The 15,080-nt window shown below is 42.1% G+C and overlaps 1 protein-coding gene across 1 annotated transcript in view; it reads left to right on the forward strand.

Moving 5' to 3' along the window:
- Window positions 1-10,531, forward strand: part of CLVS1 (clavesin 1) — a 60,334-nt gene extending 49,803 nt beyond the window's left edge. The window contains exons 4-5 of the mRNA XM_033155292.1: window positions 2,527-2,762; window positions 9,744-10,531. Of these exons, the coding sequence (XP_033011183.1) occupies window positions 2,527-2,762; window positions 9,744-9,831 (324 nt within the window). The 3' untranslated portion in view covers window positions 9,832-10,531. The remainder of the gene's footprint in view (window positions 1-2,526; window positions 2,763-9,743) is intronic.
- The last annotated feature ends 4,549 nt before the right edge of the window (window positions 10,532-15,080 follow it).

A 15,080-nucleotide genomic window follows, 5' to 3' on the forward strand; every position in this document is an offset into this window, starting at 1 on the left:
AAAGAGCAACACTTTTGGTACCAAACAGGAATGCAAAGAGAAGCTTCCAAATTGACACTCCAAGCCCCCCCCCCCAAAAAAAACCTGTTTTGTTACAGTGAGATAAGTGGGGAAATGTAATTGATAGAATACACCCAAACAACCATCACCCTTGCCACCTGTCTGTCTCAAGGGAAAATGGAAGAGTGCACCATCAGGGGTAAAGTCAAGCTGTTGGAGTTACAGCACCTGCTATGCCTGTAGAGACCAATAAGGGAGAGATATGTTTTATTGCAGCTGGGGAAAATGAAGGCATCCTGTTGTGCTGATCAGGGCCAGATTTAGGTTTGATGAAGCCCTAAGCTACTGAAGGTAATGGGGCCTTTTATATGTCCAGCTGTCCTTTGTCAACAACAAATTGTCTCTGTTTTTTTTGTTGAATATATGGTATATGGTAATTTATGGACCTAATAGGTATCAAAAGCCATTTGCACATGTTGCCATGCAACCAGTCCATGCAGAATGTAGGCACCCTATATATAGAAATGAGCAAACCAGTGATATTTTAGGGAGTAGGCTAGCAGGCGGGGCCCATTACTTATATCACAGGAGCCAACACAACACAAAACACTGTTGTTGTATGTAGGTTTAATTTTATTTGTTTTTTATCTTATATTTTGGAAATGTACATCCAGTGGTTTTTTTTTCCTTAAATTTTTTTTGGGAGGCCCAAGAAAGTGGGGGCCTAAGCTTTAGCTTGTTTGGCTTATACGTAATGGTGCTGAAGCAGGCATTTCTCTTCTCTGCACTCTTCCTAGCGGTCATTCCTCTTCCGGTCAATGCTGTGGATACATGAGCTGACTTTCGTCATCTACACTGTAGTCATCAGCATGGGATTCCCACATAGCAGGGTTGATGTTGCAAAAAACTATAGATGTAGGGAAAAGAATAAAAGTGAAAGAACAGGAAAGGACACTGACACAAAAAGCCCAGACAGTAGTAGGGGAATCATTTACATGGATTATAAAGATGAACAATAATAGACTGCTAAATAATATTGATAAGGGGCCCCAAGCAAGTTACAGCTTTTGACTGTACTAGTCTCCCTTGGATGTGTTTAAATGCCTCTCCTCCAGGCATTATTGCTATCATCCTCAATTAAAATTTCTATTCCATCCATCCTCCTACGCATTTTAAATGGTGCTTTCCCAATGTTATTAGTGCCCCCCTCCCCCTGGAATTCTGTTGAAGGATACAAATATTAGTGGTATGCACAAGCCCCAAGTGTCACCTCAGATCTGCATTTGTGTGTCTGTGTGTTTTCAAATGCAACGTGTTTCTGAGTTGCTCTGTGCACTTTCCAATTGGATCTATTTTCGAGTTCTCAACAGATCTGTATAAAACAAAATCCTGTGCTTCTCCACTCAGTACAACGGGGAACCTAAAAATGACTTTTAGCCTTTTGGCCAAAGTAAATGAAATTTATAGGCACAGGAGTCCCTCCAGTGTGGGCTTTAACAAAACAACAACAACAACCAAGAGCTCTTTCAATTTTGGGCAGCCCCACTTCTTGCAAAGCCTTGGAGCTAGAGAAACACAGAGATATATGGGGAAAACATTGATCATTGAAAAGGATAGAAACAGAGTGACAGACATGAAGCTTTTGTGAGAATCCCAATCTGACTCAGCGGGGAGCTGGAATAATTGACATTATGCTTCAACTCAGGGGAGAGACCCTCAAATCCCCCCAATTCCCCTTGCTATGTTCATGCACAGCAGATGCACACCCTTAATAAGTATCCATGATAAATAATAAAATAAACGAATGCCCCATCAGCATGTTGAAACAGAAAAGGCTTACCTTTTTTAATCAAAAGAACTAGCAAGGCGTGCTTTATGATCTCAGCAGCCAGAAAGCCCATGCCACAGTGTTGGGGGCAATGGCTGTGTGAAGACCACACATCAACAGGCAGCAGTTTTCATAGCCTTCGAAACAGAATTTTCATCAGAGATTCTCTTTCCCATCTTAAGACATGAAGGGATTTATCCTATGGGAAGCCCTACTCTCTGATAAATGAAGTTCATAGGCAGTGAAAACCTTCAGATATCAAAACCAGTAGCTTGGAATAACCTAGCAACTTACCACAAAAGCCAACACAGTTGCTGCTCGTCACCTTGTTTTTGCTGTGTTAGTGTCTACAACAGACCTGCAGTAAAATGTTGGAGTATGGATCACTCCTGTTTGTAGCTGACTGACTGGAGCCCTGCCATTCCTTCTTCAACACAGCCTGGTTTTCCATTTCCACTACTCTGTCAATCACTCAGCATTCCATGAACATTGTAGCATGCTCCAAGCTCACATGCTGTTTTGGAATTTCCACTCCCACCTCAAAGATTCCCTCCCCCTAATATTTTTTGTACTTCTGCAAACGTTGAAAAAGTTGACAATACCTGGTCTATTCAATTAAGTATTCTTAATATTTTAACAGCCATGAAAAACTGAGAGCCAGTGAACTGTGTTCTTGTCTGTTTTTTCTTTTTTCAAAGATCTTTCTTCATGGTAACAATCTGAATAGCCTTCACCAGCTTATACACCCTGACTGCTTGCCTTCAGAGTTTGGAGGGACACTTCCTCCGTATGACATGGGCACTTGGGCTCGGACTTTACTTGGTCCAGACTACAATGACGAAAACGAATACACGCACACTTCATACAACACCATGCACGTGAAGCACTCGTCATCCAACTTGGAGAGAGAATGCTCACCCAAACTCATGAAAAGGTAAGGACCAGCCTCGGAGCACATGTTTAGAAGAAATGAAAAATTATCTGCTTTAAAACGGGAAAAGGAAATAATGCTAAACTGGAAATGCAAGGATTGCTTTGCATTCAAGAGAGGATAATGTAAGGTTAACAGACGTCCCCGTTTCCCGGGGACAGCCCCCGGATTTACAAAATCCATTGAAGTTGAAAAGTGTCCCCGGATTCATTGAAAAAAATCTGGTAACCTTAGGATAATGACAATGGAAGGATAGCATCTATATACCAGGGGTGAGGAATTTGTGGCTGTCCAACTTGTGGTTAGACTCCAACTCCCATCAGCCCCAGCCAGCATGCCCAATGACCAGGGGTGATGCAAACTGGTGGCCAACAATATCTGGAGGCCACAGGATCCCTGTAAATAATAATAGCAGTTACTGGCCTGGTGAAGATGAGCAAAGCAAGTTGAAATGAAAGATGTCTCACCAGTGTATTAAATGAAAATGTTTCATAGTAAAATTCTCTTTCATGAGGCAGTAACAGGATTATGGCTGTTCTGGGCCTCATTAATGATCGTTGATTTTGGCACATCCTGTCACACTTGTTCAGCAAAATGGAAAAAGAATAACCTGTGCAAAGGAAAGAGTAATATATGGGGCAAGTTTGCATGTAACATTACCAAGTTATGGTTTGCCATGAACAAGCAAGTGTGCTGATGCCTGGAGAGAAAATTGTGGCTCCTTTACTCCCCCCCCCACCCTACTGCTGCCTTGCTACCTTATACTAACCATTACAGGTGGGCCCAGGTATGCAGTTTGTCTCATCCAACACATGAACTGCAACCAAGGTTTTTTCTTGGTTTATCAGTAATGGTTTGTTTGGGAAGACAAGCCAGAGCCTGGTTCATACATCATGGTAAATCATAGTTTGGTTTACCCTTACAAACAAATGAGGCCATACTCTATGCCAAGGACCCATTGTGGGGGAAATGTCATGTCAAATTTGGCTATTTTGCAAGAACTGAGGCCAGCTGATCCAATGGCTGCCATCCCCACTTTGTCATCTGTTTTCACAGGTCTGGAATACAGTTCACACAAACTAATGAGCTTATGAAAGGTAATAGTTGACTAAATCTATATACTGGTCCATGCAGACTCACAAATACAATCTTGAGTAGATTTAGGTTGCAATCCTATGCACATTTACATGGAAGGAAGCTAGCCTGAACTCAGTGAGAATTACTTTTGAGTAAATATTGCACTCTATGGGGTTTTTTTTTAACCTGTAACCATAAATACATATGAATATTATTGAAAAATCTGTAGTTGAGTAATAACCCAATACACATTGTTTACACATATTTTATGTTGCCTGTATAGTGTGGTTGCTCTCCTCCCCGCACCCCTTCATAATAAACACAGGCCTGGTATTATAGCTATATAGTTGGTGATACAGAAAAGACACGACTGCAGTTTGGTATGCAGTTTTAAGCACATACCAAATCATGTACTGTGGTTTGTCTCTGATGGAAAATGTAAATGGAGTGGGATTCCAATCACAGAATTAGAGATCTAGGACACTGGGAGTTTGGCCCGATAAGATAAGTTTGTTACGAGAGGACAAAATACATCCTACAGCAATGGGAAAATGCACTCTGCATTTCTACTCCATCTCAAGGAGATATGCTTTGCAGCTGGATGCAAGTTACTATGGCGACACCATTTTCCTCTGTATATGCCACACATATGGAAAACGCAAGGGAAGCTAGTCACACTATAAAGCTGAAAACAGCAAGATGAACATTATTATTATTATTAGTCACTTTCCCCACAGAAAGGTGAGCTCAAAGCAACCTACAAAAACAAACATCAAAAACAAGTATAGAGGCATGAGTAAAAACAACTTAAAAGGCTCCTGTATGAGCCTGGGTAGCTCAGTTGGCTAGAGCATGGTGCCGATAATGCCATGGTTGCAGATTCAGTCTCCCTAGGGGACAGCTGCATTTTCCTTCATTGCAGGTGGGTGGGACTAGGTCAGTGGTACCCAACCTTTTTTTGACCATGCCCCACCTTAGCATCTTTAAAATCCTGACCCCCACCCCCAGTGACATATGATTCTTATTATTCAAAAAGTGAACTACTGTTCACGTGGAGGAAGCCTAAAAGGCCGTTAACTTGGTCTAAATTAGTTCGAATTGCCCCCCTTGAAAATCAAATTGCCCTCCTGTGGGAACCACGGGACTAGATCAGGCATAGGCAAACTCGACCCTCCAGATGTTTTGGGACTACAACTCCCATCATCCCTAGCTAACAGGACCAGTGGTCAGGGATGATGGGAAATGTAGTCTCAAAACATCTGGAGGGCCGAGTTTGCCTATGCCTGGACTAGATGATCCTCAGCGTCCCATCCAACTCTACAATTATATGATTCTATGTATAAAAGAGCAGAACCAAGTCTAATACAGCTCTCTCTCAATCAACGAAAGCTTTGTGCTGTCAACTCTGAATTGGCAGTGGCTCTCCAGGGTTTCCGGCAGGCAGTCTTTCCCAGCCCTACCTAGAGATGTTGGGGACTGAAGTGATGATCCAGCTCTTTGCTCCCACATGGACAGGCACACAGGTTTCTGCCTTTTATCAACTCAGACCATTGTTCCATTTTGTCTTACACTGACTGGCAGCAGCTGGGGGTTGAAGACGGGACCTTGTGCATCCAAAGCAGATGCTTTGCCTCTGAGCTACAGCCCATCCTCTCAAACCCAGAACGCTACTGGAAACAGAAAAGCCTTCGGGTGTTATCAATAAGTAAATCAATAGCGGCTTGTTGGAAGGAAACATTTTCCCTTATTATTTTCTGCAGCAGGAATGAATCATTGGAAGATAATAGCCTAGAGAGGAGCCAGTGTAATGGGCAAAGAATTAGAGGGAAATGCGCAGATGGGAGGTGAGGCCCCAGTGAATAGATCTTTTGCAGTGTGGCCAGATTGATTGGTTACAGTGCACCAATTTGAAAGGCACAAAGCTCAGCTCAAGGGGGAAAGCCCAGCAGGATAGTCCTGGGTTTCCCCCACCCACACATGGATTTCAGCAAATAAGGTTGTTAATAACGCAAAGGAAGAATAAAAGACGAGAAGTAAAAGACTGGGAATGAGAGCATGTGGGTTGCTTTCATTTTGTTGTGCCCCCCCCATCAGCCTAATCTTAAAGTGGAGTTGGGATTGTTTCATATTTGAATAGATCTTTTTTTAAGCTTTCACAGGTAAGAAAATGTAGCTCACAGTTCAAGACTACAGCTGACAGGTTAAATCAGAGCCTTAAGGCACCTTCATGCTTCCTTTAGGAGTGCACTGGAGGGAAAATGTGTGTGTGATGGCTGAGTCTGTACAGATGTATATATAGAAAGATGGAGATAAAGATAGATGGTGTGTGTGTTGCAGAATATTTGGTGTGAAATGCTCCCTGCCCCCCGAAACACATCTGCAGAGCAGATGCCATCATTATGGTCTTACCAGATATGGAGGACAGGCCTGGGAGCCAAATGCCTCATCCAGGCCTCTCCATTTGCCTCTCAGAAATCTCCCCAGGAAACGCCCCTCACTGGCCCTTGCTTCACACCTCTGTCTGTGAAGTGTTTTTGACTGTCTGGATTGTGTCCTTGAACTCCAATAATTCTGCTTGCTTATTTGTGTGAAAGGTTGAGAGGGGTATGTAGTAGCATAGCGTGCAGAGGGCAGAGGAGCAGCAGCCCCAGGCACAAAATTCTGGCTGAGCTCCTGCTGCCTTCTGGATCTGTGGGGAGGCAAGCTGTGCCCTGGCTGGGCCTTTGGAGCTCCTTCTCCTCATGGCCGGCAAAGAACACCCACACGTCCAGCCTCAGGGCTGGCCAAGCCAGGAGGCACAGCCACCAAGCCGAGAAGGCTCATGGCCACCACTGCCATCAGTGGCAACATTGGTAGCCATGTGTCTCACAGGCTCTGTGTGCCCACCCCCACCCCCCCGGTGTGCGCCTCCACCCCAGCTGCCCTGTCCTCCAGGGAGTGTAATACTTGCCCTGCTCCAGGCACCAGCAACCCACGCTACGCCACTGGGGGTATGTGAGTGTTTTTAGAAACTAACCTACAGTACAAAGGTAAAATTTGCATATACTGTTCTGCCCCTTTTACCTCTGGCCTCACCCACCCCTGGCATGCTGACCTATATGTACTTTTGCCTGCAGCTGCATTTCCTCAGCCTACAAAATACCATTCCTGTGTTCCATTCTGAGGATCAAATGGAACAGAGAGCTAACACTTTGCCTGCTGCTTCTGTATCACATACACCCCATAATTGTGGTTTACATTGCTAAAAATAGTGAAGAAAGAGAGAGCTTAAAGGATATATTTGATCTAAATATAGAGGAAGAGATTCTAAAGAATCAGAAGCAGTTTTAGATGTTTTGTTAAGACATACAAATGATTGGCCAGGATTACAAAATGGCAACCCCAGGTCGGGCCCTACCATTAGATAGTGTGAGGAAGCCACCTGAGGCAGCTGATGTTGAAAGGGCAGCAAACTGTCAGTCATTTAATTATTACTGCTTGCCTGCTGCCAAGGAGACGACATGACACTCATGGGATTTTCATTCTCAGGTGCCAAAAGCACTCAACTGACCCTGGGTGAAATGCACTTTGAAATAGGTGGGGAGATGCATTATTTGCCTCATTGCCACAGGCAGGAAAATGTTTTGGATTTGCCCTGGGCATCTGTGAACTGGCTGTACAAGAGAGGGAGGTGTCTTGCTGCTGACGAAATTAGTTTCACCATTACAGAGAAACTGTTTCCTTTGATTTATAGTGGACCAACAAATCACACGCGGTCCAAGCCCTCTTCAGGTATTTCTTTGGAACTTCAGGGATCCAAACATATCACTTGTGGGATGCAAGAGACTCCCTTTTTTTAAACAGCCCCCTTCCGCAAGTTGAAAAGTGATTCAAATAGGGGTGGAGCTCCATTGCTCAGGGCTTCTATCCAATGCAGTTCCAAGTAACTGTCCTGTAAGGATTTATGCTGGTGCAATGGGACTTCCCTTACTCTCCTCCCCTGCATGTCCCAAGCCTGCCCCAAATCTGCTCCAGAAGGATGCAGGGACCTAGAATTGATATGGGGATGCAGAATGGGATAAAATCCTGTTACGCAAGTGTAAATCCTTGTATGTCGAGAAAGCTAGTTAGCTCTGCGTTGGATGCAAGCCCAGTTCTGTCCAACTATCATGTATTTACTGGAATGCCGCTGACTCACGTTTAAGCCTGACACTTTTATAAACCATTTAAAGGGACCCTCAGTACAAGCTTACATTGAGAGACAGAACCTTCCAGGATGAAAAAAAGAAGGGGGGGGGAGCTTTTTGTTTTTTCTCACTGAAGCATATACTTGCCCTTGGAAAGAAACCGCCAGCTAGAACTCAATTCCGAATACTAATCTCTTTTAGATTAGGGGTTTCAGGAAGAGAGAACACTGTTCCCATTAGTGTTCTGGTTAGCTGTTCTATTTTTATACTGCAGTGTTGTTGGAGGAACTGCTGGTGATTTTTATGAGGAACATAATTTGTACTTTCTAAATCCAGCTAATGCTTAGATGGCATCCAGTGTGAATGAATCATTAACTAATATTAACTCAAAGGCATGTTCCAAATCCCACAGTGGAGCTGGGAACATGGTGCTCAGCTCCTGCGACAGACGATACCTGAAATCTAAAGGGCTACATTTAAAATATTAGTCTTCAGTAACATTCATCCATCAATTCTTTTGTTCTTTGGTGACTCAGGCTGCTTCACATGCTTTAGTTAGACTTTGCATGGGATGAGGGTAGCAGGTGGTGCATTTGTGCCCCAATGTTTCCTTTCTCAAAATTCACAAACCATGTCTCTGAACTCCTCCTGGATTTGAGAGAAATTTAAACACAGTTTGGAGATTCTGGAGGATGAGGGGGGGGGAAATCAGTACTGCATTAAATCTTTAAAGCCCTAAATAACTTGGGGCTAGGTTACTTAAAGGATAGCATCTTCCTGTATGTACCTGCCCAGACCTAAAGATCTTTGCTGGAAGATATTCTCAGGTTTTTTCATCTTGTGAGGTTTGATGGGTGAGGGACTAGGGAGGGGCCTTTTCAAAGTTGTTGCTCCAATTACGAAATGTCCTCCCCAGAGGGGCTTGCCTGGTGCTTGAGTTAAGGACTTTCACTCAAAGTCCTTTTTAGTGCCATTTGCCATTTAGAACCATGTTATAGTGTATTTTAGTACCTGGGAGAAATTTATTTTTAGCTGAGCTTTAAATCCTGTTATAGAATTATTTCATGCTGCTGCTGCTGGTGGTGGTGGTGGTGGTGGAATTGTACTGATTTTAGTGTTTGCACATTTTTTGATATATCAAAATCGATATTATTGTTTTAAATTTTGTTTGAACTGACCAGAATATGTTGCTAATAGGCAGCCAACAACTGTCTAAAATAAACAAATAAATCCAGTGGTGCACATGTGGGCACCAGCCTGTATGTTTAAAGCCGGGATTGGAAACTGGATCTGACAAGTGGGTTGGATCCTTGTTTCCAGTCCCTACAGGTCAATTTTAACAGGTGGGCAGGAACACCCACCTGTCATAACCCTGAAGTAGAGTCCATTTCACCTTAAAATAGCATATAAACTCAGAGGCTTAGTGTTACTTGGAACATGACTACCTGACATCAGGTAAACTACCAGGAACCTACCAATTTTGCCTATGACCTCCTCCAATCTGACCCCCACCGATGTGCTGATAGAAATCAGCACATGTTGCAAATGTTGGAATTTGCAAAATAATTTCACAATCACCAACACTTGTACAAAGCCCACTACTTTTTTATACCAAGCCAGATGTTTTTTGGAAATGTTAATTGCCTTGAGATTATATTGAGAAAGTCAATAAAATATTAAGACAAATGGCAGCTGAAGCCTTGATGCCTAAGCAATGCCAACAGCTGTTCTTTGTTTTCAGGTCTCAGTCCGTGGTGGAATCTGGAACGTTGAAACACGAGGATCAGCATGAGAACGAGAACACCCAGCCACTGCTGGCTCTGGACTGAGTTTGAATTCACCGCAAAGCGCACAACTGCACCATCAGACTTCAATGGTACAAGATACCCATGAAGCAAAAGACAGGTTTAATACACATTAACACACTTTCAGCTTGAAACAAGGCTCTCAGTCTTTGCAGAGCAAGTAAATGATGATCATCACCAGCCATCTGTATGTGTGGCCAAAGCCAATGGGGAGATGCCCTGTGGCCCAAGTTCTAAGCTAATGAGCCTGATTGTAAAGCAGAACCCCCCCCCCCCGTAATTTTATGGTTTATGATATTGACAATGGTTGAAATGTTAGGGATGACTTTGTATGTTCATGCACTCAAAGATACATCAGTTGAGGTTTCCCCATACTGTTTAAGCAGGGATATTCTCCAGTTTTATTAAAATGAAATTTAGATGCAGTACACACACAAATATATATATATATATATACATTTCAAGTAAAGGTGTCTTGAGTTTAAATATTGCAGCAACAGGCATAATTTAGTTTGCAGCATGGAGAGAACACCTTGAAACCCATAAGTCCTTACAGAGCTGCCTCCTCTGCGTTTTATCTACACACAACACACATACACACATACTAAGCAATCACCAGCAGAAAATTGTTCAACTCTGCAATATGTGATCTCATCACCTCAGCTATTTGCAGGGATCACTTATTACAGTCCCCTGGAAAATAAATTCTTAACTTTTAAAAGTCCTTATAAACCTGTCAGCTCAATGTAATGACTGGAGTTGGAAACAGACACAGGCAATTTGGAAAGCAATTATTTAATTTTAACAGTGTGGGATTCCCCACCCCCCCAAGGCAACTGCAGTATGTGGGGTAGATATGTTGGTTGGGGGGGGAGGTGTCTGAGCTCAATGGGAACACTTACTTGTGATTAATGTTCCACTCCAGGTCCTTTCATTTAGGTCATTCCAGCAAATGAAAGCTCAGCAGAGCTGTTTAACCATCTTTTCTCCCGCAATCAGTTAAAGGTGTAGCCAGAGGGCCTGGCTGACTGCAGATATACGCTATGCTTATAATGGAAAGGGAAAACTTGGAATGAATTATTCAATATGCCTCCATTAGAAGGAACCATGGAAGAACAGAAAAACGTAGAACTGAAATGCCAAAGATCATTTTGCTATTCCTGTCTTTGCTCTACTTGCAAAAGCAAACCCCATTCTTGCATTGAAAATCTCAAAGTGCTGGAAACATGTTTGTTGACATTTTGCAATAGTATGTAACAGCCAGTTAGCAATCCTTAGCCAAACAGTACATTTATGCCATATGCACTGAAGGATTTGCTCGCTATCTCAAGGATGGCCAAGTAACTCTTAGGTCAAGGATGGGGAACCTGTGACCTTCTAGATGTCATTAGACTCCAAGTCCCAGAAGCCCTTAGTCACCATAGCTAATAGTCAAGGATGATGGGAACTGGAGTGCAACAACATCTGGAGGGCCACATCTTTCATCCCTGTCTTTGGTGAAGCTGAGAAACAATTGCAAACATTTAGTAGAAGTCACATGTAATGAGTAAAGCCATGATATGTTACTGGCATAATGTTTCATTGTTAGGGATATCATTCAGAAATTCTTTTTATCTATTGTGTAGAGCTATGATGCTTGTACAGAGTTGCAGCAGATATAATTTAGTTGCAGATTCTATTGCTCCAGAGGGCCAAATAAAAAAAAATGAACTTGGTCTCTCTCGTAAAATCGAAGTTCTATCAAATCAGTAATTATCAAGTCAGCATTTTATTGTTTCTCAGTGAAATACAGGGTCTCCACCTTTACTACAGGTTTACTCTGGACTGTTGCTTCTGCTGGTAAAGTCCAGATTGTTTACTAATCCTTTGTCACTGGGGCCAACATAAAAAAGCTTCTTATCATTCATAAGAGAAAAACTGAGTTTTTACCAATGTATCTGTTTTCAGAAAAGTTTGCTGTACTTAACTCTCACTCCTACCACCATGGACTTTGTACCTTCTGGAAATGTTGACCAAATGCATTGTAAATTTTGGGGAAGGTTGCAACAAGTATTAAAATCTTAGCTTAAAGATCCATGTAATTTATTTTTATAGCCCAAGAATATTAAAAGAAGCATTATGGAATAGCATCCATGGGTACCCAAACAAGCAATTTCAACTCAGATAATAAACCTTAAAATGGAAAAATAAATAAGTAGACCTTTGTGTGGATTGTAAATGTACCCAAAAGGCCAGAGCGGAACATAACAGGAAGTTTTTTTTTGCAACTGCCAAGGTTAGCATAAGGATAGTGCTTAAAAGGTTATTTCTGGCAGTGTTAGTTGGACATGTGGCTTTTGAAAGTGCTTCTTCCATTAGCAGCATGATGCAGAACTCTAGGAAGCATACAATGGTAACAAGGAAAGGTCAAGGTTGAGTCATGTTACGTATACACTGTATATTTGTTTGTTCTGCAGGGTTTTATTTGGTGTGTTTTTTAGTATAGTGCCAAAACCTGTACTCCAAAATTTCAAATGTTTTCTTTCCCCATGAAAGCTTTCATTTTCCGGCCTCACTGACAGCATGTTTGATCATTTTAGCTGGTGCCGAGGTGAACTTGCACGGTGCTCATTGTACAATGGCAGTAGTGGCATGCAGTGATTTTTTTTTCATAGGAGAAGAGTTAGGGCCAGAGGCACCAGCTTGCGAGGGCAATGGGAGGACTGACGCTGCGCTCGTGGTGTTGGAACGCCCTGACGTCGTGCATGTGAGGCATTGCACCTCCCTCCCTAAACTGGGCAGAACCTTCCTGGACTTTGGGGAGGAGGTGCCAGGCTTTAATAATTTAATGCTCTAATTTACCAGGAACATTTAAGGGACTAGTCTCGTCCCCCTACACACCACTGAATGACAGATGGCAGTGGGGGATCTCTCCCCCCCCCCCATTAAAACATTTCAGCTGTGTTCCTCAGCCTCCCCGGCTGCCAGTGTTTCCTGATTTGAAAAAGGCCCATGGGAGGAGTTCCTTATGGCACCTTCCCCTGAAGTTTAAATGAAGTACAGGAAGCTTGAGAGGGTGGCTGCCAAACTCCTGAGATGGGAGTAGTTGCTGGTTTTGTTTTTAAGTAAATTCCTTATTTTTGCTATATTATTATTATTATTAAGCAAAAACTTAGCACACTGATTTCTTTCAAAGCAAAAATGTTTTTTTTTTAAAACAGCAACTCATCATGAGGTTTTCAGCAAGTGTGGGTCCCTTGCAAGTCTGTACAGTGCAGACCTGTAGAAAGATGACATGTCGAATGAAACAAATGACTCAGAAAACCTCCTGCTACTTCAAAAGTAAATAAGTGTGAGAACACCCCCCCACACACACACACTCTACCCATGAAAAGTTCAACAAAATTTCCTCTCCCCTTTGATAATTTTTTAATGCAGTTGCTTTTCTCATTGGTGAAGAATGGTAAAAAAACAAACACAGAAAAGGCCAACACAACATTTGTTTTTATGTAAGCTTCATTTATTCCAGTAGCAACAGCGATTTTTGCTATCAATGCAAAAATTAGAAACTATTTCAGTGCTGAAGCTACTAACATATATATAAAAAAATCCACACTGCCACAAAGAAGGCACTTGTTTAATGCACAATATACCACAGCACATAATGGGCAACCATTAGCTTGTAGGTGCACATTTAGAGTAGATTGCTATATTCCATTTGCCTTCCACATGCAGTAATTGTTTTCAGGCAAAACTGAGATAGGGTAACACTGAACAATGCTGAGCTATTGAGGGCTACATAAAAATGTAGCCTGTGGTTTCCCAGATGGAACAACACATACTTGTTCACACTTTCATTTTAGGTCTTCCATCTGCACTTAGGAAAGAAAAGGCAGCTATTTATAAACATTAAACATAGGAATCTTTCCAGCCAATGAAACAAATGACAACAACAGGGCCCTGGATTCAATCTGTACAAAATACTGACCATTCTATTTGAAAATATTACTCCGTCAAGGCCGTAGCAAATATTTATTTCCACGTCATCAGTTTAGGTATTATCTCAGAACTTCAGCTTCTATAATTTCAAAAGTGTAGCACTACAAAACCTAGCACATGTATACATTGGCACGTTTCTGCTCATAAAATTAAAATTGTAATGTATATTTTGGTCAGAGAGTGTGAACTGTCTTGTTGTTGGTCATAATTGTAAAAAGTCTAACCAAAGCTGCTTTGGTGCTGATGCTGTTCACCGCACTTCACTAATTCAAAGGCAAAACTGAGAAGCGAATATGAAAGGGAGGTCAGCTCCCACTTTCCCCCCCTCAGGTGGATTGAAACAACCATGTGGGTGTCACTTCATGTGACGATACCTGTATCCCAACTGATTGCTTCCTCTACCACATACGCCATTGTACAATATGAAACTGGCTACACTTGAGAATAGAAATGCCGTAACAATAGAGTGGAAGCAAATTGGTTCCAGATGTGATCCTCCTCACAACCTGCACAGTCCCTTAATAGGAAAATGTGCTTCCCATTTAAGTGAAATTCTTTTTGCTGTATTGGAAAGGGCCACAAGACCTTTTTTATGAGAAAGACACAGACATATCAGAGCTGGGTTATAAGTACTGCTCACCGGGAACTGAACAAGGCAAATGCATATTGTGCCTTCTCACTTGAAAGGCCAAACTCAATAAAATGAAGAGCAGCTCCATAAGGCGTCATCTCTGCAAAATTAACATGGATTGCCATTATCACAAAAGGAAATTACAAAAGGAAAGTGGTTCATAAAGAGCATACGATACAAAAATACTATGATCTTTTAAAAAATACAATACCAAATCATCCACTCACATTATCTACAGCTCACACTATCAGTTCATTCACTTAAATCTAAATGCATTTCTACACTTTCTACACATTCTAGTATGACAAATGTCCAAGATGCTTGTGAGTAACTGGTTATGAGTGTCCTTAGAAGGATATAGAAGCACTGATGTGAGATGCAATTCACCAAGTACTGTAGCTGCAGAACTTTCCTTCATGTGAACAGAAATTGCATACTCACGGTGTCTGAAAATCTGTGTCCTTTATGATAACACACAAGCATTAGTAGTTACGTGACCAGTACACCAAGTCTTGTTTTGATATATGGCACAGGATATTCTTTGGCTGACGAAAGAATAGGAATCTGTACTTGCAGCATGAATACAGAGCTATCAGATCAGTGCCTTATAAAGCACAGAATAGGATGCTTTAATGTCCATGCCCAGATTACTTCATACATACAA

The sequence above is a fragment of the Lacerta agilis genome, chromosome 7 (genome assembly GCF_009819535.1).
Source record: "Lacerta agilis isolate rLacAgi1 chromosome 7, rLacAgi1.pri, whole genome shotgun sequence".
NCBI lineage: Eukaryota > Metazoa > Chordata > Lepidosauria > Squamata > Lacertidae > Lacerta > Lacerta agilis.